This window comes from Hemitrygon akajei, chromosome 4 (genome assembly GCF_048418815.1).
Source record: "Hemitrygon akajei chromosome 4, sHemAka1.3, whole genome shotgun sequence".
Classification (NCBI taxonomy): Eukaryota; Metazoa; Chordata; class Chondrichthyes; order Myliobatiformes; family Dasyatidae; genus Hemitrygon; species Hemitrygon akajei.
In genome coordinates this window covers 47,354,063-47,381,355 of record NC_133127.1, presented here as the reverse complement: position 1 = coordinate 47,381,355, position 27,293 = coordinate 47,354,063, and the positions used below count along the sequence as shown (strand labels likewise).

The 27,293-nt window shown below is 41.0% G+C and overlaps 1 protein-coding gene across 4 annotated transcripts in view; it reads right to left on the bottom strand.

Moving 5' to 3' along the window:
• Nucleotides 1–27,293, bottom strand: part of sgms2a (sphingomyelin synthase 2a) — a 101,159-nt gene that overhangs the window by 37,115 nt on the left and 36,751 nt on the right. For 2 of the 4 annotated variants that reach the window (XM_073042502.1, XM_073042501.1), the window contains one exon: nucleotides 9,760–10,451. The exons of 1 other annotated variant lie outside the window; for it this stretch is intronic. In XM_073042502.1, coding sequence (XP_072898603.1) covers nucleotides 9,760–10,202 — 443 coding nt within the window. In that variant the 5' untranslated portion in view covers nucleotides 10,203–10,451. Of the gene's footprint in view, nucleotides 1–9,759; nucleotides 10,452–14,415; nucleotides 14,455–27,293 lie in introns of those variants that run through there. One more of the 4 variants, XM_073042503.1, reaches the window with a different exon arrangement.

Sequence of the window (27,293 nt, the reverse complement as noted above, 5' to 3'; positions counted from 1 at the left end):
AAGGTTAGAGGTGTGGATAGTGTGGAGGGCTATCAGAGGTTAGAGCAGGACATTGATCGGATGCAAAACTGGGCTGAGAAGTGGCAGATGGAGTTCAACCCAGATAATTGTGAAATGGTTCATTTTGGTAGGTCAAATATGATGGCAGAATATAGGATTAATGGTAAGACTCTTGGCAGTGTGGAGGATCAGAGGGATCTTGGGGTCCAAGTCCATAGGAAACTCAAAGCTGCTGTGCAGGTTGACTCTGTGGTTAAGAAGGCGTACAGTGTATTGGCCTTCATCAATTGTGCAATTGAATTTAGGAGCTGAGAGGTAATGTTGCAGCTATATAGGACCCTGGTAAGACCCTACTTGGAGTACTGTGCTCAGTTCTGGTCACCTCACTACAGGAAGGATGATGAAGCCATAGAAAGGGTGCAGAGGAGATTTACAAGGATATTGCCTGGATTGGGGAGCATGCCTTATGAGAATAGGTTGAGTGAACTCGGCCTTTTCTCCGAGCGACAGAAGATAGTGACCTGATAGAGGTGTATAAGATGATGAGAGGCACTGATCGTGTGGATAGTCAGAGGCTTTTTCCCAGGGCTGAAATGGGTGCAAGAAACAGGTTTAAGGTGCTGGGGAGTAGGTACAGAGGAGATGTCAGGGGTAAGTTTTTTTACTCAGAGAGTGGTGAGTGCATGGAATGGGCTGCCGGCAACGGTGGTGGAGGCGGATACGATAGGGTTGTTTAAGAGACTTTTGGATAGTTACATGGAGCTTAGAAAAATAGAGGACTATAGGTAAGCCTAGTAATTTCTAAGGTAGGGACATGTTCGGCACAACTTAGTGGGCCGAAGGGCCTGTGTTGTGCTGTAAGTTTTCTGTTTCCGTGATTTCAGTTTTCTCTTTATGAGTGAAGAAGTCTTGAATAAATATTGGCACAAACAAAACCAGCTTTTTAATGGGATGTCTCTGACTAAGTAGTACCAAGTCAGCATGATATAATACTTTGCATTTACACAAAAATCTCTTGACCTCAGGGCATTCCAAGCAAGCTTGAGCCAAGGACACATAGTCACTATAACATATATAGGAAAACGTTGCAGCCCAATTAAGCAGAGAAACTGCCCTCAAATTAGAAACAAAATAAATAGTGTGGTATTAATACATATTGTAAATGTCAAAACATATAATGACATCAATAAAATACGAGAGAAATGAAAAAGAAATTGACTTTGGAAGGTTCTATGTGAAATCTTATACTATACAGGAAGTATTCAAGACTTTAAACTAAAATGTGCCTAATTCTCACCATCTTCATGGTAGATTGAGGATCTCAATCTATTAATTCTGCACATAGTGCCAATTGATTATAATCAGGAAACATCTTAATGTTCACACTTAGATTAACAATGCAACAACCTGACTTTGATATTTCTGCTAAATCCATCCAACAAATTGTTCTTTTTTAGTTAAAATGACCAACTTGAGATTACACATTTGTTGGTCTTGGCCTGAATCACTGAAAGATGCCTTGAACTTTGTATACCTGGTGGTGTTCTGCTACATTGTTTATTTTGGCAGATGCTGTTTCATTTTGTGAAGAACCCATTATTTCAAATATGGACATGTGAAAGACTATTATTTAATATTGTTAAAAATGTGTATAGAGTATTATGTTAGCCCAATTCCTACAGCTTCATGATGGTTCTATAAAACAGCAGAAAATAGACCACTAAGATCATTTAGCAACTCATTCAATTTTTAGGCTGATTAAAGCAATCCAGTGAAAAATCAGGAATCTCCCAAATGAACTGAAATCTCTGGTCGACTAACTCAAAGACCACAGTAATTTTTATCTGAAATATCGGAACTCGGCAGAATCAGGTTTATTATCCCTGACATAGTGTCATGAAATCTGCTGTTTTGCATCTGCAGTGCAGTGAAACATAAAAAATACACCATGAATTATAATAAAAAATATATAACTGTATAGAAAAATAATAAACAAGTAGTGCAAAAAGGGAGCAAAAATAGTAAGGTATTGTCCATGGGTTCATTGTCTGTTCAGAAAGCTGATGGAGGGAAAGAAGCTGTTTCTAATTCATTGAATGTGTGTCTTTATCTCCTGTATCTCCTCTCCGATGACAGTGATGAGAAGGCAGCATGTCCTGGGTGATGGGGGATCCCTAATGAAGAATGCTGCCTTTTTGAGGCATCACCGTTTGAAGATGTCTTCGATGGTCTGGAGGCTAATACCCAAGATGGAGCTGGCTAAGGTTAGAAAGCTGGAGTAGTTCACTGATTCAGCATGCATTTCCATACAAACTCTCTGCATTAAAAGGCCATTGGAGAAGGTTGCAGTATTGAGGCAGATGTGTTAATGCTGATTAAAGACTACTTATCATACTGTAAATGGAGGGCTTTTTAATGCTGCACAACTTTAACTGATGGAATGCTCCACAGATCACTTTGGATATTTATATCAATAACTTGGAGGGGGAGCAAAGTGCAAAGCATCCACAGTCCCATGATATGAAAACTGGTGAAGAACACATTGCGATAAGGACATTTATACTCTGCTGAGGGATACAGATAGTTGAGTGTGGGCAAAAATGTGGCAAATGTAGCTCACTGTGGAAAAGCATGATATCATGCATTTTGAGAGAAAAAAGGCAGACTTTTGTCTAAATAAAATAGATTTTGCATGAATGGTGTATAGTGGTATTGAGGTATTCTTGTACATTAATAACAAGAAGGTGGGAAGATAGGGACAGCTGCTGTTTAGATGGCAAATTCCATATTGGTCTTCATTGCAAAGGCGTGGAGTATGAAGTAGAGAATTAAAGTTCGAAGTTCTCAGTAATTATGTATTATCAAAGTACATATATATCACCATATACACCATATAAAAGTTGTACAGAGTATTGGAGAGCCCCATCTTGAATACCATTTTGGGACGCTTTATAAAGAGGAAGGGTATATTAGCATTAGGATGGCAGGGTGGAGTCTCTACCAAAGGAGGTGTACAGTGCTCCTTCCCTCTGCTAGCCTATAGATCACCCTCAGGTAAGGTGCAGAACCTGCTTAGCACGCAATCACAGTCATGTGAAGCCATGGCAGCAGCTGGTGCATATCACAAGTCCTGGTTATGCGATCACTGACACTAGGGTGATCATCTCGGACAAGTCTTGATCATGTCTGAGGTCACCTGTCTTGTAAAGACACTGCCCCGATGAATGGTAAGCCACATCTGTAGAAAAATTTGCCAAGAACAATCATGGTCATAGACCCTGATCACCCACATGATGATGATGATATTAGCATTAGAGGTGTTCCTGAGGAGATACATTAGGCTAATTTCTGGGATGAGAGGGTACACGCTTATCAGGATCAGATAAAGAAATTAGATATATATTCTTTTGCGTTTAGGAGAATGAGAGCTGATCTTTCTGAAACATAAGTTCCCAAAGGGGCATTGCAAAGGAGATGTTGAGATGTTTCTGCTAGTGTGAGAGACTCAAATGAGGGGTCAGAGTTACAGGATAAGGGGAAGGTCACTTAAAACTGAGGTACAGAAGAATTTCATTTTGTAGAATATGCTGAATCACTGGAGATCTCTACCCTGAAGGGATGTGGAGTCCAGATGTCTGTTAGTTTTAAAAAAAAGAGGCAGATTAATTTTTGGAAGATTGGGAAATGTGGTCAATGGGGAACCAATACAGAAAAAGAACTGAGGCCTGGGGTAGATCAGCCATGGTTGTTAGGCCAACTTTGAGAGGATGAGTGGAATATTCCTGTTCCTGCTGTCTTGTATTCTAGTTCAAGGATCAATGCTTGCTCCATTGCTGTTCTAGATCTATTTCAATGATTTGGCATGGGGGAACCCAATATAACATGGCAATGGGAATACTGAAAAAGAATATTGGGATATAGACAGGCAGACTGAGTGAGCAGCATGGAAAAGAAAGAAGCTATCCATTTTGGCAGAAAAATGAATTGGAAAAGGTCCACATGGAAAGAGACGCAGGTATCCTTGTACTCAAGGTCACTGTATACTTTCACATATGTGCATCAGACAACGAGGAAGGAACGTGGAATATTTTACACACAGAAATTTGTGTTAGAATAAAAATGACTCACAATTATTAAATGTGGTCTACGGAGACCACACCTAGAGTACAGTATACAATCTTCATTTCCTTCATTTCCTTAACTTGCTTTCATGGGAGTGCAGTAAAAATTTATTGGACTGATTCCCAGAGCAGTGGACTTGCTGTATGAGGAGAGAATAAATAGACTAGGATTGTATTCTCCAGAGTTTAGAAGAATGAGTGGTCCTGATAGATATATATGGCTTGTTCCCCCCAACCAGCTGTATCCAGAACCAGGAGCAAATAATCTGAATATATGGGGTTGGCAATATAGGACAGAAGTGAAGAGATATTTATTTCTTCATTCAGAGGGTGCTAAATCTGTGGAATTGTGTCCTCCATAGGTATGTGGGCACTTAGCCATTGATTATATTGAAAACTAGATACTAATAGGTTTCAGGATAATAGACAAAGGACAAATGGATGGACCAAAAATGCTGTTGAGGGGAAAGATCAAACATGTATTTACTGAATGAAAAACAAGGCCACAAAACCAAATGCTCCACTCCCACTCTGCTGTTAAGTTCCTGGTTAAAGTTTGTGCAGAGATATGCTAAGTACTGCTTATAAAACGTTGGCTAAAATGAAGGGAAAAAAAGGAACAAGGAATGCAGGGTGGGGGTGGGAGGGTGATTTTATACTTGCCCTCAGCACTTTGAACACTTCGTTAGGACATTCAACAAACTACTACTACTAGCACTACCAAACCATATCCTTTAATTCTTACTGGTAGGTTACACAAGGGTTGCCATTCTTAAAGTAATAGGGAGAAACAAGAACATATTTACATAAGAAATAGTGTTTAGTGCCATGCAATCTTTTTGGCCTAACATCATGAAGAACTCTATGAATATCAATAGCTGAAATTCACAAACTATTTTTTTGAAAACAAATAGAAATTTCCATATCATACCAATATATATTAAGGAAGTCATATTAAAACTTGGTACTACACTAATTTTGACACAAGTGGCAACATGTCAGCAGTTCTGAGTACAAGAGGGATGTGAGGGGTTTAAGGAGGGTTTGATAAAATGGAATAGCTTGTGTTTAATTTATTTTTTCTACTATGAATGCCTACTAGAAAATGAATCTCAGGGCAGTATAGGGCAACATATCCATACTTTGATAATAAAGTTACTTTGAACTTTAAACTTTGAAAAGTGTCCTAAGTCAAGAAAGGGTCCAGGCCAATTGAGAAACAAAATTGCCAAGAACCAAGAACCTCTGGCAAAGTCATCAAGAACCAAGTTCAATTTTAATCAAAGTTCAAGTTCGATTGTTATTCAACCATGCATGAACACCCATGAATAGAGCCAACTGAAACAGTTCCAGAGGCTGAAGCCAATAAAGGAAGCAATGAAGACATAAGACATGAAAGTAGGAGCAGGAGTATCCCAACAGCTCTGTTGTTCAATATGATCTTGACTGATCTATGCTCCTCTCTTCTGTACCAGTTCCCTATAATCCTTAATCTCTCAGATATTTATCAATACTCATCTTAAATATATCTAATGACATGGCCTTCACCAGCATCCGGGCAGAGAATTCCAAAAATTCATTACTGTTACATTTTATAACACAGGAGTCTGAAATGCAGGTCTAATTTTGGGTTTACTTTAAGCAAGCCATGTATACATGGTAGCAAGCAATTCACATATTTATACATATAATCAAAATGATTTAAATAAACAATAATGCTTAATTAACCATATATATATACAATATTATTCAAATATTTCTGAAATAGAAGATACATCACACTCCTTGCATAGCTACAAACTCCAACTCAATAAAGAATGCACCTCATCTACATTCACAGTACATTATACAATACCACTACTATATACAGGCATCCACATAATAGTAAATTTTAAACTGTCCCATTCAGGCCTAAAGATTTAATTGCTGTGGAGACTTTCTTATTCTTGTAGAATAACGTTTTCCTGACAAGGTGGGGTCACTCTGGTGGATGAGACTTGTGACAGTGAAACAATTTCAGGTTCTAGGGCCTCCTCTGTGGTGGTTGTAGTTGACTCTGAGACTGCAGGATATGGTTCTGATAGTACTAGCAACCTTTTGTCTCTAACAATTGACTCTGCTCTCAACTGATCCATGTGTCGCCTCCAGAAGATACCAGACGCAATCTCCACTGCATAGGGAAGTGGCTCAGTTCTATACTTAAACTGTCCAAGTCCCCACTTTTAATCACCTCTGTAGTCCCTCGCAAGGACTGCCTGTCCAGGGGTGAAATATTGAACCTCCTTGTCTGAGAAGCCCTCAATTAGTCTCACCTCTGGCATAGCCGTATTGCACTCTATTGTTAATTTTCACACTGTAAATCTCAAGGCTACACTGTCCTGTGTTATTTCCATCATTATCAGATTTTTCATCAACGGCATGCAGATTAGTGTGCTTGTTGAAACTGCACCTTGACTTTTAAGCTTTTTCTCTTCCCTGTCCCATCCATTTACTTTCATCTGTCTGAGATGTTCTTTGTATGTGTCCTACTTTGTTGCATTTTCTACAAGTTTCACCTTTAAACATGCATTTGTTTCGTGTATGTGTGTCCCTGCCACAATGGTAAAATTTGCTTTTGTTCAGCCAGGTGGGTTTCTGCTTAGATGTTGCAACTTTGTTCGCACTCACTTTCATTCCTGGCTGCAACTCAGTTGTGTCCCAGTCTGCTGTTTCCATTGATACAGCAATTTCAACTGCTCTTCTAAATGTAAGCTGTTCTTCAGTTAGGAGCTGTTTTTGAATGCTTTCTTGTTAGATTCCACAAACTAAACAATATCTCAGTGCATCATTATGCTCATCATTGAACTGCAATACTCAGGTGATCCCTTCAATTCAGCTACATACTGCGAAATGTACTCCCTTTCCTTTTAAGTTCCATTTAAGAAAATCACCAATGGCTTTAGTTCTAAATGTCACACACAAAATGCTGGAGGAACTCAGCAGGCCTGGCAGCATCTATGGAAAAAAGTGTAGTCGATGTTTCAGGCCCGAAACAACAACTGTACTTTTTCAATAGATACTACCTGGCCAGCTGAGTCCCTCCAGCATTTTGTGTGTGTTGCTTGGATTTCCAGCACCTGGGAATTTGTGATTAATTCTAAATGTGCCTGCATTACTTTCACAATTTCAGCAAAACTTATGTCTGGTGGTTTGGTTGGAGCAGTCAAACTTCAATGCAAACTGCCTTTAAACCCTAATGCACTCAGCAAAATTGGTACTTATTTCTCATTGGCTATTTAATTTGCTTCAAAATGTTATTCAATTAGCTCAATATAAATATTCCAGTTATCTTTTGTATAACCAAATGCATCAATTTCTTTGATGTAGTCAGCCTTTCTACTCTTTTTATTTATTATCATTATCACTCGGTACTCACAGTTTTACTGTCAATTTTTCCATTTTCGTACTTTGTCATGTCTTCCCTTCTAAACAACATGAGCTACACTGTTTTTTTCTAATTTGACTGTCTCTGCACCTTCTGGGCTGCGTTTTTTGTCAGTTTAAACATTTTGTTGCGCTTCAACACATTGGTAGCTGTCTCTGGTTCTTCTTAAGGATACTTCGTCATCACCGTTATGTCTTGTAACCTCAAAACATTCAGCCAATTCAAAGGAAAACACAGGAATTGGAGATGCGAGTCTAAATTCTTGGTTACTTTAAGTGAGATGTGCACTTACCACGTGGTAGTACGATGACATATGTAATGCATGTTTTTTTTTACTTATAACCCATCATTTATTACTTAAAAGAACAATAATGCTAAAGCAAACAATATACACAAGATTACTCAGATATTTATGAAATATTAAATATACAATTACCATTCAAGAAAAGTTTCGATATTATTTTGTAGCTACATCACCTTGTTCAAGACTTTAACACTAGTGGAAAGATATCAATATGTACCTCATCAAAATCCCTTTTGGACATTATATATGTTTGAAGAAGGTCACTACTCATTCTTCGAAACTCTTAAGAAATACAAACACAAACTGTCTAGCCTCTTTCAATGGGCCAACCATACACATGAATTCTCATCTGAAGAATTAGCCTGATAAAATATTCTTTGAACTGTCTCAATACGTATCATATCTCTTTTTAAGGTAAGGGACCAAAAACTGCACAACATTCCAGCTGTTGCTTTACTGACACCCTGTACAACTGTAACACAACCTCCAGCCCCTTTGTAATAAAAATCAACATGTTATTTGTCCATGGCCTCCTCTACTGCTGCAATGAGGCCACACTCAAGTTATATTCTGTCAGAGTAGCCTCCAACTTGATGGCATGAACATAGATTTCTTGAACTTCTGGTAATGGCCCTCCACACCCCTTTACCATTCCTCATTCCAATTTCCTTCCCTCACCTTATCTCCTTACCTTCCCATTACCTCCCTCTGGTGCTCCTCCCCCTTCCTTTCCTTCCATGGTTTTCTGTCCTCCCCTATTTAATTCCCCCTTCTCCAGCCCTTTATCTATTTCATCAATCAACTTCCCAGTACTTTATTTCACACCTCCCCCTCTTCCAGCTTCACCTATTACATACTACCTTGTATTTTTCCTCCTCTCTCTGCACCTTCTTATTTTGACTTTTCATCTTCTTTCTCCAGTCTTGATGAAGGGTCTTGACCTAAAGCATTGACAGTTTACTTTTTTTCCATAGATGCTACTTCAGCTGCTGAGTTCCTCCAACATTTTTGTGTTGCTTGGATTTATAGTACCTGCAGAATTTCTCTTGTATGCCATTTGTTTTCCTAACTACTTGTTTGACCTGCCTATTTTTTTTGCGATTCATAGACTTACACTTAAATTAACAGTCTCCCCATCTGGAAGGTATTCCACCTTCTGATTCCTCAAAAAAGTTCACATTTTCCCTCTTTCAACCCCACTTGCCAGGTTTTTGCCCATTATTCAATCTATTTATATCCTGTTTCAGAACCGGAGTACTGAGATATAGAGCACCTAGGCATACACGTCCAAGAAACTTTGAAAATGGCAGCACTTGCAGACAAGATACAAGACACTCTTGTTCATTAGCCAGGGCACAAACTACAGGAGGAGGAAGCTTATAGTACAATTTTAGAAAATATTGGTTAGGGCATAGCTAGTTTATTATGTATAGTTTTAATCTTCAAACATCAGCAAGACCACAACTGACCTAGAAAGAGTGCAGAGGAAATTTATCAACATATCGCCTGGAATTAATGAGCAGAGATTGGATAAAGTGAGGCTGGAAGAGAACCTGATAGTGATTTACAAAATTATGACAGACCTAGAGAAGACAGCAAGACATTTTCCCCCAGAAGCAGTAACATTTAGAGGGCACAGATTTAGGGTCAAGGGTAAGAGGATTAGAGGAAATCTTTCACCCAAAGGGTGCTTGGAATCTAGCAGACATCTGCCTATGTGGGTGATGGAAGCAGTCACTTCTGCAACATTTAGTAATTATCTAGATAAGCACTTAAGCACCAGGGCTGCGGAGGAATGCTGGCAGATGGAATTAACATTGATAGGCACTTGATTATAGACTTGGAGACAATGAGCTAAAGGACCCGTTTTCTTGCTATACGATTCTAGAACTCAATGACAGGTCACTCACCGGTATCGAAGGAGTAGCCACTGAATTGTCCAAAGACCAACCAGGATCATCCCATTGACTTCAGAAATCTTGAAAGCCCACTCAACCCGGTTCACGTAGTCGAAGAAAGTATCAGGTAGGGGAGGGTTCTTTTCCTTAGGAGGGACTCTCTCATGTACAACAGTGATCATAACACTTGTCATTATCAAGTTGAAAAGTGCATAAGTGAAGGCAATACCCGTCTTCCACCACTCTGTTGGGAATTTTCGATTTGTGTCTGGTACAGAGATCTGGATAAACTCTCTTGCATTCTTTTGGCCTTTCCTGATGCCATTTGGCACATTATTAGACTTGGAGCTCTCATTGACAACAGGGAGTAATGTGGATCTGGCATGTCCACTGGAAGGCATGACCTTCTGCTCACTGGTACTGTCTTCAAGATTTAAAGCTTCAGTTACTTCCATCAACTCTCATTACATTTGTTAAGAGGCCTTCAGTCCATTTTTGTTAGCTGAACATTGAGATCAAAACACTGTAGTTATTTATAGTCCACCAGTCCATTCATTAGAGATAATTGTATTGTGGTGCAGGAACTTGCGCCAATCCAAAGTGGCCAATTGTTCACACACAGGGTGGCATCCAGAGTAAAGAGTACAGTAGAGGTGTAGGATTGATGCAATGCTTGCTTCATTCCAGTGCCGTTAAAACCACACCTGTGAAGAGAAGCTCAAAGGTAAGCAGTTGTGTTTTAAACAGGCGTTGATTATATTAGAAATTTCATGTCCTTGCAAAAAAAATCACAACATCCTGCCACAACTTTACATCTCCACACAATGAGCTATCAGAACAGTGATCACTTCTCCAGAAGGTAGTCATATTGAATGTCAATCTTTTGCAGTCCTAGGAGACCACTGTAGGACCATCACTACCACAGCTACGTATCCTCACCATCTCGTGATCTCCATTTAGCGCCCAGCATAGATACACAAACACACACAAAATGCTGGTGGAACACAGCAGGCCAGGCAGCATCTATAGGGAGAAGCGCTGTCGACGTTTCGGGCTGAGACCCTTCGTCAGGACTAACCGAAAGGAAAGATAGTAAGAGATTTGAAAGTAGTGGGGGGGAGGTGGAAATGCGAAATGATAGGAGAAGACCGGAGGGGGTGGGATGAAGCTAAGAGCTGGAAAAGTGATTGGCAAAAGTGATACAGAGCTGGAGAAGGGAAAGGATCATGAGACGGGAGGCCTCGGGAGAAAGAAAGAGGGAGGGGGGAGCACCAGAGGGAGATGGAGAACAGGCAAACAACTAAATATATCAGGGATGGGGTAAGAAGGGGAGGAGGGGCATTAACAGAAGTTAGAGAAGTCAATGTTCACAATGTTAAAATGGATACACGAGGCAGCTCTTGCCCTCTGCCAAAACTAGAGCCACCAATCCAGCCATTTTCCACTTATACCTTTTCTCTCTGAGACAGATTATATGACAAAAAAGCTGATTCCTCTTGGTGGTGAGTCCAGTTAAGGAAGTAGTCTCATGTTAAAGGATAAATTTCTTGAAATAAAGAGATTGCTTTGCATCTCAATCCCAAGTGGCAACCATGTTAGAATCAGAATTAGGATTAATATCATTAGTATAAGGTATATTGTGAAAATTCATGACATATGCTAGTGATATTAAACTTGATTCTGATTCTGAAATGGTTGACACTTAGGAGTGAGATGCAGAGAAATCTCTTCAACATATAGAAATTGTGGGATTTCTAAACTAATGGGTCTTGGTCGGCACTGTACAGAATTTTGAGTTTTGGGATCGAACTGGCTCAGTTCAGACTGATGAACCTAACCCTCCAGGGGAGTCCTGTGGATAGATTTAAATGCTTGGCCAGAAGGTTAAGTATAAAATGCTGGCACAGGTCAAGTAATCAGGACTCCCTCAACACACACTGGAGAAAACTAACACTAGATGCATTTGCAAATTGAAGGCCACTCAATTTCAATCAATTTATTTATAACAGCAAAAATGTTAGCTGTTATTACCAAATGGGTTAATTGTTAGTTTGGCTTATTGACAGCTAATCTCCTACAACCATCAGTTCTTGAACTGACCTGCACAACCATAATCCTACCTCAGCAATGGAAACACTACAGACCATCTCCTGCAATACCATGGACTTGTCTCTGCTCATTTCTTTCTTCCCCTCTCTCTTCACTGTCTCATACAATTTATATTCTTAGAGCTTTGTGTACCTCTATGCCTGTGACACTGCTGCAAGCAAATTTTTCATTGCACCTGGACCTCACTGTAGTTGTGCACATGACAATAAACTCAACTTGTAACTTTGCATCCGGTGTTAGCAAGTTAATGAGCTCACTCAAACACTTGGGTATGTAAATCCAAACCAACACTTGAGTGCAGCACCGTTGGTAGATCATTGGGATGCTCCACCACAGGGGCTCCGGTGGTATGGCTCATTACAAGAAAACCAAGATCCCACCCATCCTGCCACCAAAAAATAGAACCACTGATAATTTCTCATTCACAAGCAAGATCAGGAATTCAGTGAGTCACTAGCTCTTCTTTGTTGCACCACACTTCAGCTAATGAATCTCAACAATTTCTCACACAGTGTTACTGTGTATGCAAAATTAAAATGAGTCGTTACTTGCCTTCAACAAAAATCAATTTAGGATATTCCAAAATGGGAAATATCAGCTTAATATTGGAATCATTTGGCTATTTTAACAAAATGTGACTGAGATCTTTATTTAAAAAAAAACCTTTATTTATCAGATATATTAGATGCCAGGATAAGTGGTTGGCACTTGGGAATGAGATGCAGAGGAAGGTCTCTACTCCAAGAGATAAAAAAATCTTGGGAATTCATTAAATCAGAGGGCTGCCTGAGGATGCTCAGTTTCTGAAGTTATTTGATGCTGAGATACATAGAGCTTCAAATGCCAAGAGAATGAGATCGCAAGACAACTGGGAATGAAGACATACCCAAAGTTTGGGATCAGCCATGAGTACCAGCGCAGGTTTAATGGATATTGGGACTCACTTCCATTCCCGTTCTTTGTTTGTATTACGTTGTATCAGTCCCACTTAGTACAAACGTATTTGAGAATATTGTTCAATGAAAATATCTTGAATTCAGAAAATAGATTACTGCGCTAGTCCTAGATTGGTAAAATACATCATCCTCGAGTGTAAAAGCAACAAGAAGTACAATCAGCAGAACATTAAGTTACTGACATTGAGGGAGTTAAATAAGGCAGATGATGTTTAATAAGTTGTTACTTAGCTTCTACTGGTTACCAAGTAATACTGGTTGCCAAAATTGCAGATTTACGTATGATAAATCATCAGCTCCTGAGTCATCATAGCACCTCTGGAACAAATCTCACTCCCCATCCTTTACTCAGGGAATATTGTTAATTCATACCACATGGAGCAACAATTTCTTCCAAAACTATGAAGATTTATCACTTAAAATTCCAAACTGCAAACATCAGTTGGGAATGTGCTCTGGCAAGAGTGTAATCTTCTTATGTAAAGTGAAGAATACAAGGTAAAAGAGATCGTTAGCCTTCACTAATTCAATAGTTCCATTTAATATCAGAAATATACACAATATACATCCTGAAATTCTTGTTCCTCACAGACATCCGTGAAAACAGAAGTGTCCCAAAGAATGAGTGACAGTAAAAATGTTGGAATCTCAAGCCCGCCCCCCTCCATTACCCTGAAAAGGAAAAAGAGAGACATCAAAAGTAGGAATTAAGCTGTTTCAGCAAATGAGCTTGATGGAGTCGCTGTTAAGTGCCATTGTAGCTCTGCCCTTCAACGTTCACAAGTGAATTCAAACTCAATGCTCTAATTCAGGAAGAGAGTGTACAACGGAATCTGTTTCTTGGATGGCGGGACAACATCTCTTGAGAATGCAGCTTTCTTATTGAGTAACAGCCTGGATCTTTGTACTGAGGGCTTAATACTAGAGGTTTGATCGTTTTTAGAAAAATCAGAAAATACTACTTTCAGACCTGCCAGATACTGTATAAATGCAGCTACCCCTTACAAAACATTGAGCTTCCCAATTTCCTATCCATTCTAAAGTAGCACGTACAAAATGTTGGCAGAACTCAACAAGTCAGGCAGCATCTATGGAGATGAATAAAGGGTCTTTGTTTCGGGCCGAGACCGTTCATCAGGACTTCATCTATTCCAGCTGTTAAATAGGTAATAAAGACAGAAAATACAGGGAACATTCAGCATTTTCAGTAGCATCGGTGAAAGGGAAACATTAACATTTCAAGCCAAAGATATTCTGTCCAAAGTGAACAACTGAGCTTATTTAGTTATTCAACAGCCAGATGTACAAATGGCAGGAGATCCGATTAATTTTACTTCTATTATGTCCAGACGCTATTGCAATTTAATGTCAACAGGTCAGTACAAATCTAAAATCAAGACAAAATTCCATTTATCTCCGCCCTAGCAGGTTAAAATACTAAACAGCTGTGTTCTTCAACAAAGGTAATATTTTAAAGTTGCTACCAAAATGCAGCTCTGGCCATAATGAAGCCAGGTACTTCAGACTAATCTATGTTTATATCACAAAAAATTGTCACTATTACTAACTGAAAGTTGACAATGGATGCCGACAAAATGCTTACCACCATTCATTGCAAGAACTTCTTCCAATGGGGAGGTTACTGGAAAACAAATGGAAGATAGTTGATTTACCTTTCCCTTCCAAATATTCTACATTTTTTCTACCAGATTTGATGTTCCTCTTAGAAGGAAATCGGTGCCATAGTTTTCACAGCAATTCAACTAATGCTATAGTCATAAAAACAGAAGAATTACTAGTAGTTACAAAGAAATATGTTTCAAACTGACATATTACTCTTGAATAATTATTTCCACATTATTTATCAAAGAAGAATCAGCGTCATACAGCGCAGAAGTAGGCCCTTTGGCCCTCCATGGGATGCCAACCATCAAGCACCCATCTATATTAATCCTTTTTCATGTCACACAGCAAGGAAAAAGGGCCTTTGGCCCAGAGAGTCCATGATGATAGTCAGCAGCCTCAGTATTCCTATTTTATTATCTCCACATTCACCTCAACATCAGCTAAATTCTACCACTCAGTAACAAATCGAGGCAGTTTACAGTGGTAAATTAATCTAACATCCCGCACATTTTTTGGGGGGAATTTGAAAGGAAACCACAACAACACAAGGAAACTCACATGGTCACTGTGAGGATGCACAAACTCCACACCGACACTAATCTGAACCCTGGTGTTGTGAGACAGTGGCTTCACTAGTTGCACCACTCTGCTGCCCTCAAATGCAGCCAGATTTAGTTCAATTATCTGAGTTTAACTTCACCAGCTACCTTGTCGGAATTTGACCTTATGCCTCTAGATCAATAGTCCAAGCTCCGGCTGTTACTCTAGTAAAGTGAACACACCTTTGATCAGCATTTGGTCTGGAGCCTTCTGTGGCTTGGTAAGCCATAATACTCATTTAAATATTTGTTAAATGTTGTGAGAGTCTGTTTCCAACAGCCCCTCAGGAAGAACCTTCTAAATTCCAACAGCTCGCTGGGCCAACAAAATCTTTCTCAATTCCCCCTATCACTTACTGCAACACAAGCCCTCTACTTTTAAACATTTCTACAATGGGGAATGTTTATCCATTCCTCTCATAATCTCCTGCACCTCTATCAAGTCACCCTTCAATCTCCTCAGCTGTAAAGGAAACAAACCCAGCCTATCCAATCCCCACTAACTGAAGCACACCATTCCAGACAAAATCCTGGAGAATCTCCCCTGCAAGCCCTCCAGTACAACCACATCACTTCTAATCTAAATGCTGTCACTGCAGCTGAAATTACACTAAGTGGTCAATTTATTCAGAACACCTGTACACCTACTTGTTAATGCAAATATCTAACCAGCCAATGTCGAGAGTGGAAATCGGACTGCTGGAAAATGATTCTGGATAAGTAGTAATGGGGGTAGGGAGACCGTGGATGAAATGAATATAAGTATTTTGCATCAGTCTTTACTGTGGAAGACACTACCAATATGCTGGAAGTTCGAGAGTGTCGGGCGGAAAAGAGGGTGAAGTTGCCATTACTGGGGAGAAGGTACTTGAAAAATTGAAAGGTCTGAAGTTAGATAAGACACCTGGACTAGATGGTGTACAGCCCCAATGTTCTGAAGGAGGTGGCTGAAGAGATTGTGGAGGCATTTGTAATGATCTTTCAAGAATCAGTGGATTCTGACATGGTTCCAGAGGACTGGAAAATTGCAAATGTCACTCTACTCTTCAAGAAGGGAGAGAGGAAGAAGAAGGAAAATTACAAGGCCAGTTAGTCTGACTTTGGTGGTCGGGAAGATGGCGGAGTCCATTATTAAGGATGCGGAGAAGTTGTTTCCTATGTTGGGGACCAAAGGACAGCACTTCAGTATAGAGGGATATCCATTTAAAATGGAAATGAGGAGGAAAATGGATCAGCCATGATGAAATGGCGGAGCAGACTTGATGGGCCAAATAATTTTAATTAAGAAATGTGATCAAAGTGACCTTGACTGTGGAATGATTGTTGGTGTCAAAAAATTTGGTTTGAGTATCTCAGAAATGGAATTTTCATGCATAACAGCCTCTATAAATTACAGAGAAAGATGCAGAAAAGAAAAGAAACATCCAGTGAGTGGTAGCTCTGCCTTGCTAATGAGGTATGTCAGAGGAGGATGACCAGACTGGTTCAAGCTGACAGGAAGGCGACAGGAACTCAGATAACCATGTGTAACAGTGGTGTGCAGAAGAGTATCTCTGAATGCTGAGCTCATTGAACTTTGTAATGGATGGGCTACAACAGCTGAAGACCATGTACATACACTCCATGGCCACTTGATCAGGTACAGGAATTACCTAATAAAGGAGCCACTGAGTGTATGGCTGGAAGTTATTTGCACTCTCATCAGTCTTCAAATTCAAGTTCAAGTTCAGCCTATTGTCATTCAGTCATACATATGTGTACTGCCAAATGGAGCAACATTTCTCTGGAGCAAGGTGTACAACACAGTCATACATTCAACACAAAAAGTTGTATTACCACAAATTAATTAACAAATAAAAAGGTACATTTATGACACAAGTTAAAAAGTAAATAGTATAGCAAGTCAAGTCACTTTTATTGTCATTTCGACCATAACTGCCATGTACAGTACATAGTAAAAATGAGACAATGTTTTTCAGGACCATGGTGTTACATGACACGGTACAAAAACTAGACTGAACTAGGTGAAAAAACAAAAAAACTACACTAGATTACAGACCTACCCAGGACTGCATAAAGTGCACAAAACAGTGCAGGCATTACAATAAATAATAAACAAGACAATAGGGCAGTCCAGGCTCTGGATATTGAGGAGTCTGATAGCTTGGGGGAAGAAACTGTTACATAGTCTGGTCGTGAGAGCCCAAATGCTTTGGTGCCTTTTCCCAGATGGCAAGAAGGAGAAGAGTTTGTATGAGGGGTGCGTGGGGTCCTTCAAAATGCTGTTTTGCTTTGCGGATGCAGTGTGTAGTGTAAATGTCCATGATGGCAGAAAGAGGGACCCCGATGATCTTCTCAGCTGACCTCACTATCCGCTGCAGGGTCATGCAATTTCCGAACCAGGCAGTGATGCAGCTGCTCAGGATGCTCTCAGTACAACCCCTGTAGAATGTGATGAGGATTGGGGGGCGTGGGAGATGGACTTCCCTCAGCCTTCGCAAAAAGTAGAGACGCTGCTGGGCTTTCTTTGCTATGGAGCTGGTGTTGAGGGACCAGGTGAGATTCTCTGCCAGGTGAACACCAAGAAATTTGGTGTTCTTAACGATCTCTACCAAGGAGCCGTCGATGTTCAGCGGGGAGTGGTCGCTCCGTGCCCTCCTGAAGTCAACAACCATCTCTTTTGTTTTGTTCACATTCAGAGACAGGTCGTTGGCTCTGCACCAGTCCGTTAGCCACTGCACCTCCTCCCTGTATGCTGACTCGTCGTTCTTGCTGATGAGACCTACCACGGTCGTGTCATTGGTGAATGTGGTTCGAGCTGTGTGTTGCAGCACAGTCGTGGGTCAACAGAGTGAACAGCACTACTGGCTCTTCATACAAGATGAGGCCTGGGGGTTGGAAGGAAGTACAGGCAAGTCAACAAAGACATCCCTACAGAGTACGGGGAATGTGGGGATATTGCATACAATAAACATTGGTCTCACCAAGATTTCCACATCTATCAATGAGTCAAAATTGAGTTTATTATCATGTGCACAAGTACATGTAAGCACAGGTGCAGTGAAAGCTTGCCGGCAGCAGCATAACTGGCACATAGCACCAGTGAAAGAACATTCAAATGAAAACACAAGTTAAACATAAACTATACAGAATTAGAACAAAAATAAGCTCATTTTAGTGCAAAGTGATGCAGGTGTTCATGGTGCCACTATGGGGTAATAATGAGGGTTGATTCAAGAACTGAATGGTTGAAGGGAAGGAGCTGTCCTTGAATCTGGTGGTGTGGGACTTCAAGCTCTGTACCTCCTACCTGATGATGGTTGCGAGAAGATGGTATGGCCTGGATGGAGGGGAGCTTTGATGTTGGATGTTACCAACTTGAGGCAGTGCTTCATATAGATACTACTGAATGTGGAGAGGGATGTGCCGGTGTCCACTACTACTCTAGTCCATTACTCTCTGCAGCTTATTACATTCCTGCACATCTGAAATGCTGCACCAGACCATGATGCATTTAGTCAGAAAGCTTCCATCAGTACATTGTTCATTCGTTATGTGCCACATCATACAACATGGGTGATCATGGTCTTTCCATGACCATGACTGTTCTTGGCAAATTTTTCTACGGAAGTAGTTTGCCATTGCCTTCTTCTGAGCAGTGTCTTTTCAAGACAGGTCATCCCAGCCGTTATCAATACTCTTCAGAGATTGCCTGCCTGGAGTCAGTGGTCACATAAACTTGACTTGTGATGTACACCAGCTGCCCGTACGACCATCCACCACCTGCTTCCGTGGCTTTACGTGACCCTGATTGGGGGGCTAAGCAGGTACTCCACCCTGCCCAAGAGTGACCTGCAGGCTAATGGAGGGAAGGAGCACCTTACACCTCCATTGGTAGGGACGTGCCTCCACCCCACCACGCACAGTAAATTGTAGAAATTTGCTGAAATGTTTGGTGACATATCAAACCTCCTTAACCTTCTAAGAAAAGACCTCATATTGCAAGCTTGTGGTGCACAAGGTTACTTCAGTCTACTCCTTCCCTATTTTTTGGTCAACGTCAGATTCAGCTTTACAACTTTTTCTCTCAAGCATGCAGGTCTTTAAGATGCAAGCATTAACTGGGGTAACATTGGAAATATTTCCTTAGGACTATATGACAAACATTCAAAGCTCCTTAAAACAAAGAAAATTGGCAGCCATTTCTAAAGTGCCATAACCAGCAAAGTATTTTCCAATCATGTTGTAAGAGTAATAAGTATAAATGATTAACCTTTAGCAGCCTTCATTATAGTTTGCATCATCTTATAACTAGATTAGAAGACTGTGTTCTGTACTATACTATGATGTTATGTCTTGCACTGTTCCATGCAACGTATTGCTAAATTACCTTTGCAACCTGGCTTAAAGTGCAGGTAAGGTTTATTTGAAATGACAAAAAATCTGCAGATGCTGGAAATCCGAGCAACACACACAAAATGCTGGAGGAACTCTGGAGGCCAGGCAGCATCTACGGAAAAAAGTACCATTGACGTTTTAGGCCAAAATGGTGCCTGGCCTGCTGAGTTCCTCCAGCATTTTGTGTGCTGTAAGGTGTATTTGCTTATATTACTATGCCACAAGTCATTAAACCTCCCCCTCTTGTTGAGGTTAAGAAACATTAAAACCCTAATTTGATCCATGTTATTCAATATAATCAACCATGCACCTTGTTTAACACCTTACATGTCCTTTATAGGACATGAAAGGTGTTTCACAAAGGTGCTTTGTATGTGTAGTTACTGCTGTAATATGGAAATAATGCAAACAATTATTAAATGATGCCAGGAAGTGTTGCACTTTGGGAGGACAAACCTGGACAGGACTTACATGGTGAATGGCAGAACACGGAGAGGGATCTGGGAATACACTATAATTTATACCAAGAGTGTGTAGGGAAAGTATGGAAGAGTTAGTAAATAAGACAGGATTTGTGTAAGATTAAGGTGCTTCATGGTTGCACAGCCTCTATGGGCCAAAGGGCCTGTTTCCACTCTGCACGTCTTTCTTGACAAATCACATTGATTAAGGGAAAATCAAACCAGCTCTGGCACATGGAGTGCATCTCCATCTGTCTAGGTTTGTGTCAGGAATTGGTGAATGGGACTTATCAAGGTTTTGGGAAAGAATGTAGTTCACTCAAACTCCTGTCAGGCCAACACACCCCAAGCTGTAATTGTTGTGCATGCACAGGTCATTGGAAACCTTCTGTGCATTCACTGGAGCGAAGAGACTGGAATCCGGACGTCTCCAGGTTGGCTGGCTCCTTAGAAAGGAACTCAAGCATGACCCTTGCTGTCACACTCCCTGCACGTTTAAAAACCCCCATTCACACAGTCCACCACCCCCTCTCCAAACAAAGAGAGAAGAAATTAGTTCCCATTACTCTCCCCACAACATTGTGGCAAGATGAAACCAGAAAACAGCTATGTATTCTTCCAAATTTTGCTCTATTTCGGGCAATTGCTATTCATAACTTTGCTGTCAGTAACGCTAAATAAAAACCCTGGAGCCTAAACCAAGAAAGGAGCTGCTCAGGTTAACAAGTGCAATGACATCACATATATCTGGCTTTCAAACCCCTTCACAAGATCTAACTTCCATCTGAGTGTTCTAATACTGTATTACACCAAAGCACTGTACATTTCCCACTATGAGTGAACCAAATTTTTTTCAAAATAACCACATAGTTGTACTTTTTCTGTTTTAAACATGCTTCTAGGTTCTGCATCATTGAAACATACACTGCAGGCACTGCCAGTGACCAAAATGTACTTTACAAGTTTGATGAGATTAAATACGAGTATGGTGATATTTTCAGTTGACTCATCTGAGTATATCAATATTGATTCAGAACTTCAAAGCTGTGGCTAATTTGGTAAACACACATGTAACTGAGGTCTTTATTAATTTGACCTGGAAAGGCTTATATCATTTTTACACATTGGATGTTCTTTGATTTTGCATTCAGTGTGTTAAAATTTGACCCCCCCGAAGGATCCGAGCTTTCCAGAATGTTGTTGGAACAAATTAGTGAAAACTTCAGATGACTCAGCTGCTTCAGTATTCTCAAACCCCAGAATGCATACGATGCTGGAGGAACCCAGCGGGTCAGGCAGTACTGATGGAGGGAAATGAACAGTAGAAGTTCAAATGAAACCCTTCACGTGGACTAGATAGACTCAACCTGAAGCATTGATTATCTTCTTCCCTCCATTTACGCTGCCGGACCCAACGATTTCATAGTACAAAGAACACAGAACTTCACAACACAGTAATGTTCTACCTTTCCTCTAGCATCGCTGCACATTCCTGCATCTGCAGGTTCTCGCGTATCCATTTTCATAAACCAGCTTAATTTAAGGGCTAATCAATGAACTCTGGAGATACTGTTACCTTTCAATATTACAGCCACTCAGCACGGAGCATGCCTGAGTAGATAATGTTTAGGAATGCCATGCAAAGATGTCATCTCTTGGCCACTCAGAAAATTGAATTTTGCTTCTCTCTCTATTGGTTTCGTTGATGGTGAGATTTTGTTCTCTAAAGTTACTGTCAGTAGTTCAAAGGCATATAAAAGACATACGTTAAGACAACTCTTTTCACAAGCACATAACTCACAAGTTAATTTATAGCATTATATATTTCTGGTGTAGATATCATAATGTAGGAAAGATAACAGCAATCTGCACACAGCAAGGCCACATAAATGGCAGTGTGAAAATGACTAGATAATCGCATTTAATGATGCTGATTAAGGTGTAATTATTTTCCAGGACTTCAAGGATACGTTATCTGATTTTGTAAACAGTGCCAATAGCATCCTTTATATCCACCTGGGAGAGCATAAACAACACTTTTAACACTACAGCACCACCTCAATGGAATCACAACATAGTATTTTGGAATGGTGTATGAATACGGAAACTTCCAATTCATGCTACATACCATGTCACAGGTGACAGTTAATGATCAAATGGAAACATTTAAATTTTCATTTTACTTTATTTCTTTTTTTATTACAGTATTCTTTCTCTGTGGCCTGAGTCTGACCATTGGAATTAATTTATTACTTAGTATCATGTACATGCTTGATGATACACAGGATTAATGGCAATGTACTGAACCTTATAGGGAGCTCTTGCTGTAACTTCCTGCAAAATTAACCACATCGATTACAAACATCCTAATCTCAGAGGGATCTATTTCCATATTAACTGACGACAAAGGTGGCAATTTGCCACTGAATGCATGTTAGCTCTAGGAACAAATGCATCAATATCATACTTCCACTCATTTTCCCTGATCTATCCATCCTTCTTTTATGTCTATTAACAACCCAAACCCATGATTCTCCCACTGCCCTCCTAACTGATTAACCTACCAACCAATGTGTCTTTTGGATTTGGGAGGAAGCCAAAACACTCAGTACAGTCACAGTGAGAAGATGTGAACTCCACACCACAATGTTAGAGGTCAGAATGAAATGCAAGTGACTGGTGCTGGAAACAGTGCCACAGAGCACTTCCCAAAGACTAACAGAATACACTAGCAGCACGTGAAGACCATGGTATTAGGTATACAGTGGCCAACATCTAAACAGTTCAATGCAGTGGAAACACCATTCAACTAGATACCAATAAGGAAACACCAATGTGGCAAATGGCAAGATGCTCAGTAAAGAATATTTGGCTTTCACAAAAAAACATTTTTATGATACTATGCAATAAATTAGTGCCAATATCCATAGACTCATACAGCATAGAAACAGGTCCTTTAGACCAATGAGTCTATGCTGACTATCAAGTATTCTTTTGTATGAATACCATTATATTCCCCACATTTCCATTAATTCCTCAACACACTAGGGACAATTTACAGTGACCTTCTTAACCTACCAACCTGCACATCCCTTGGGATGAGGAAGGAAACTATAGGAAACAGAGTAAATCCACGCTGTCACATGGAAACATGCAAACTCCACACAGAGAGCACTGGATTATGGACCCCATGTCCCTGAATCTGTGAGGCGGCAGCTTTACCAACTGCACCAGTTGTGCTGTTGGTAACTGGGGCTGTCCCTAACCATTGTACGATTTAGTAAAATGAGTAAGGACTGGATACAGAGTTTCTCTAATAACCTGCCAACACTAATATAACTATATAACCATATAACAATTACAGCACGGAAGCGGGCCATCTCGGCCCTTCTAGTCCGTCCCAAACACTTACTCTCACCTAGTCCCACTGACCTGCACTCAGCCCATAACCCTCCATTCCTTGCCTGTCCATATACCTATCCAAATTTTTTTTTAAAATGACAATATCAAACCTGCCTCTACCACTTCTACTGGAAGCTCGTTCCACACAGCTACCACTCTCTGAGTGAAGAAGTTCCCCTTCATGTTACCCCTAAACTTTTGCCCCTTAACTTTAAACTCATGTCCTCTTGTTTGAATCTCCCCTACTCTCAATGGAAAAAGCCTATCCACGTCAACTCTATCTATCCCCCTCATAATTTTAAATACCTCTATCAAGTCCCCCCTCAGCCTTCTACGCTCCAGAGAATAAAGACCTAACTTGTTCAACCTTTCTCTGTAACTTAGGTGCTGAAACCCAGGTAACATTCTAGTAAATCTCCTCTGTACTCTCTCTAATTTGTTGACATCTTTCCTATAATTCGGTGACCAGAACTGTACACAATCCTCCAAATTTGGCCTCACCAATGCCTTGTACAATTTTAACATTACATCCCAACTCCTATACTCAATGCTCTGATTTCTAATCATTGAGGCTCAATGGTCACATGCGCAAGGAAACAGGTAGCACTGAGGCAACCAGCAGAGAGAAAAAGAAATAGAAAATGTGCAGAGATACATGCATCGTGACCACCCCCTTCTCCCTTTTACCTTCCAGGAGCTTGAAGACTCTTCCCCACTGATGTCAGATCCCAGAACCAATCACCTCTTTCACACTCTCTTCCTGGTGGTGCTGCCAACCCCTTAATCCTACCTCTTCCACTGTTATCCCTTCAGCATTTCAGTTTGTACTATCTCAGTCTGGACAATTGTACCATTCTGCTGTTTTGTACTTGTTGTATTTGTTATAACCATGTACACTGTTCACTCTGTGAGCTTCACATCAGCAAGGAATTTCGTTGCACCCTGTTGGGTATGAAAATAAACCAATCAGAATCCGAATCATCTCAAAATGAGCCCGAGCTGATCATCAACAAAAGACTTGAAACAAGTTTTTAAAATGCAAAAAGAGGCTTTTGGATTTCGGGTCCAAATTTTCAGCACCAGAGCTGCTTTGTAATGTGACCTTCTGATAATATTAACCAATGAAACCAGTTCCACAGAAAATTCCCAGTTCAGAACACCAAACTTCAACTTAGAAGAGAGAGACTTGCACTTCTTCTCTGGCAATTTAAATACTGGTTACACATGCTCATGGTAGTCATAAGGTCTCCATAATAAGAAAAAGAATAAGTATGAACTAAAACGCTTTAAGTGAAGTGCATTCACAATTACAATTGTGAATAAGTACAATTATGTTTAAAAGACATTTTGGACAGGTACATGGATAGAACATGTTTAGAGGGTTATGGATCAAATGCAATGAAATCGGACTAGCCTGGACAGACATCTTGGTTGGTGTAGCCAAGTTAGGGCAGAGGTCCTAACTTCCATAGGGTATGACTCTATAGGTATGACGCATAGTGCTATCAGCACTGGACTTCAAGGTGGAGAGTTCTGAGTTCGAATCTGGCTGTGTCCCAACCTAGGCAGCAGTAGTATCTGTGCAATAGAAAGGCTTGGCAATCTACTTCCGTATCTTGCCATGAAAACCGAGATCCATAGGGCCGCCATGAGTCAATGACAACTCACCAGCGCTCAACAACAACATGACAAAATTATCAATAACCCTGTCAAGATAATGTCCTCAATACGTCCCAAAACACTTCACATCAACTGAAGCACTAGTGAAAAAGCAGTCATTGCTGGGGCATATATAGAAAGCCAAACAGCAAAATAAATAGATCAATTATTCTGTTTCAGGAAGTAGATATTTTTCACACACTGGGAGGCTACTGATCTTCCTAGGAATGTCTCATGGGTGATTTTTAAGTCCATGGGAGAGGGCAATGGTGTAACATTTGAAACTCAACTCCTCCAACAGTGTACCAATTCCTGAGTAGCACATTGGAATACCATTCTGGCTTCCCAGCATTACCACAGGGCATTCACCTAAGCTAGTTTTTCATTAGCCAGTAGAGCGCGAAAGGTTCAAAAAGAAGGCCGCCATATCCAGCAGGCAGCGTCAGAACGGGCGGCAGAGTGAGAGGCAGCAGTGTGGTAGGGCTTTGGCTCAACGGGCTTAGGCAGTAATGGGACGAGGCGAGGTAGGAAGTATGTGTGTTGGGCCAGTTTTCTATGCTCGGTGTCAGATGTGGGAGGTCCTGGAGTCTCCCAGCCTCTCAGACGGCCATATCTGCACCAGGTGTGTCGAGCTGCAGCTCCTGAGGGACCGCGTTAGGGAACTGGAGATGCAGCTCGAAGACCTTCACCTGGTCAGGGAGGGAGAGGGAGGAGGTGATAGAGAGGAGTTATAGGCAGGTGGTCACACCAGGGCCACAGGAGATAGACAGGTGGGTCACAGTCAGGAGAGGGAAGGGCAAGAGTACCCCTGTGGCTGTACCTCTCGACAATAAGTACTCCTGTTTGAGTACTGTTGGGGGGACAGCCTACCTGGGGGAAGCAGCAGTGGCCAAGCCTCTGGCACAGAGTCTGGCCCTGTGGCTCAGAAAGGTAGGGAAAGGAAGAGGAAGGCAGTAGTGATAGGGAACTCTATAGTTAGGGGTCAGACAGGTCCCCTAACTGGATGCAGGAAAGAAACTCAGATGGTAGTTTGCCTCCCAGGTGCAAGGGGCTGGGATGTTTCAGATTGTGTCCACAATATTCTGCGGTGGGAGGGAGAACAACAAGAGGTTGTGGTACATTTTGGTACCAATGACATAGGTAGGAAAAGGGAAAAGGTCCTGGAAAAAGACTACAGGGAATTAGGAAGGAAGTTGAGAAACAGGACCCCAAAGGTAGTAATCTTGGGATTACTGCCTGTGCCACGCAACAGCAAGAATAGGAATAGAATGAGGTGGAGGATAAATGCGTGGCTGAGGGATTGGAGCAGGGGGCAGGGATTCAGATTTCTGGATCATTGGGACCTCTTTTGGGGCAGGTGTGACCTGTACAATAAGGATGGGTTGCACTTGAATCCCAGGGGTCCAAAATCCTGGCGGGGAGGTTTGCTAAGGCTACTGGGAAGAGTTTAAACTAGAATTGTTGGGGGATGGGAATCAAACTGAAGAGACTGGGGAAGAGGAGGTTAGCTCACAAATAGAGAAATCTTATAGACAGTGTGAGAGGGAGGATAGGCAGGTGATAGAGAAAGGATGCGCTCAGACCGAAGGTTTGAGACGTGTCTATTTTAACACAAGGAGTGTTGTGAACAAAGTGGATGAGCTTAGAGCAAGGATCAGCACTTGGAGATACGATGTGGTGGCTACTACAGAGACTTGGATGGCTCAGGGACAGGATTGGTTACTTCAAGTGTTCGATTTTCGATGTTTCAGAAAGGACGGAGGGAGGCAAAAGAGGTGGGAGTGTGGCACTGTTGATCAGAGATAGTGTCACGGCTGCAGAAAAGGTGGATGCCACGGAGTCTCTGTGGGTGGAGGTTAGGAACAGGAAGGGGTCAATAACTCTACTGGGTGTTTTTTATAGGCTGCCTAATAGAAACAGGGATATCAGGGAGCAGATAGGGAAACAGATCCTGGAAAGGTGTAATAATAACAGAGTTGTCGTGATGGGAGATTTTAATTTCCCAAATATCATTTGGAATCTCCCTAGAGTGAGGGGTTTAGATGGGGTGGAGTTCGTTGGGTGTGTTCAGGAAGGTTTCTTGACACAGTATGTAGATAAGCCTACAAGAGGAGAGACTGTACTTGATTTGGTATTGGGAGCTGAACCTGGTCAGGTATCAGATCTCTCAGTGGGAGAGCATTTTGGGGATAGTGATCATAATTCTATCTCCTTCACAATAGCGTTGGAGAGAGATAGGAACAGACAAGTTAGAAAAGCGTTTAATTGGAGTAAGGGGTATTATGAGGCTATCAGGCAGGAAATTTGAGGATTAAGATGGAAACAGATGTTCCCAG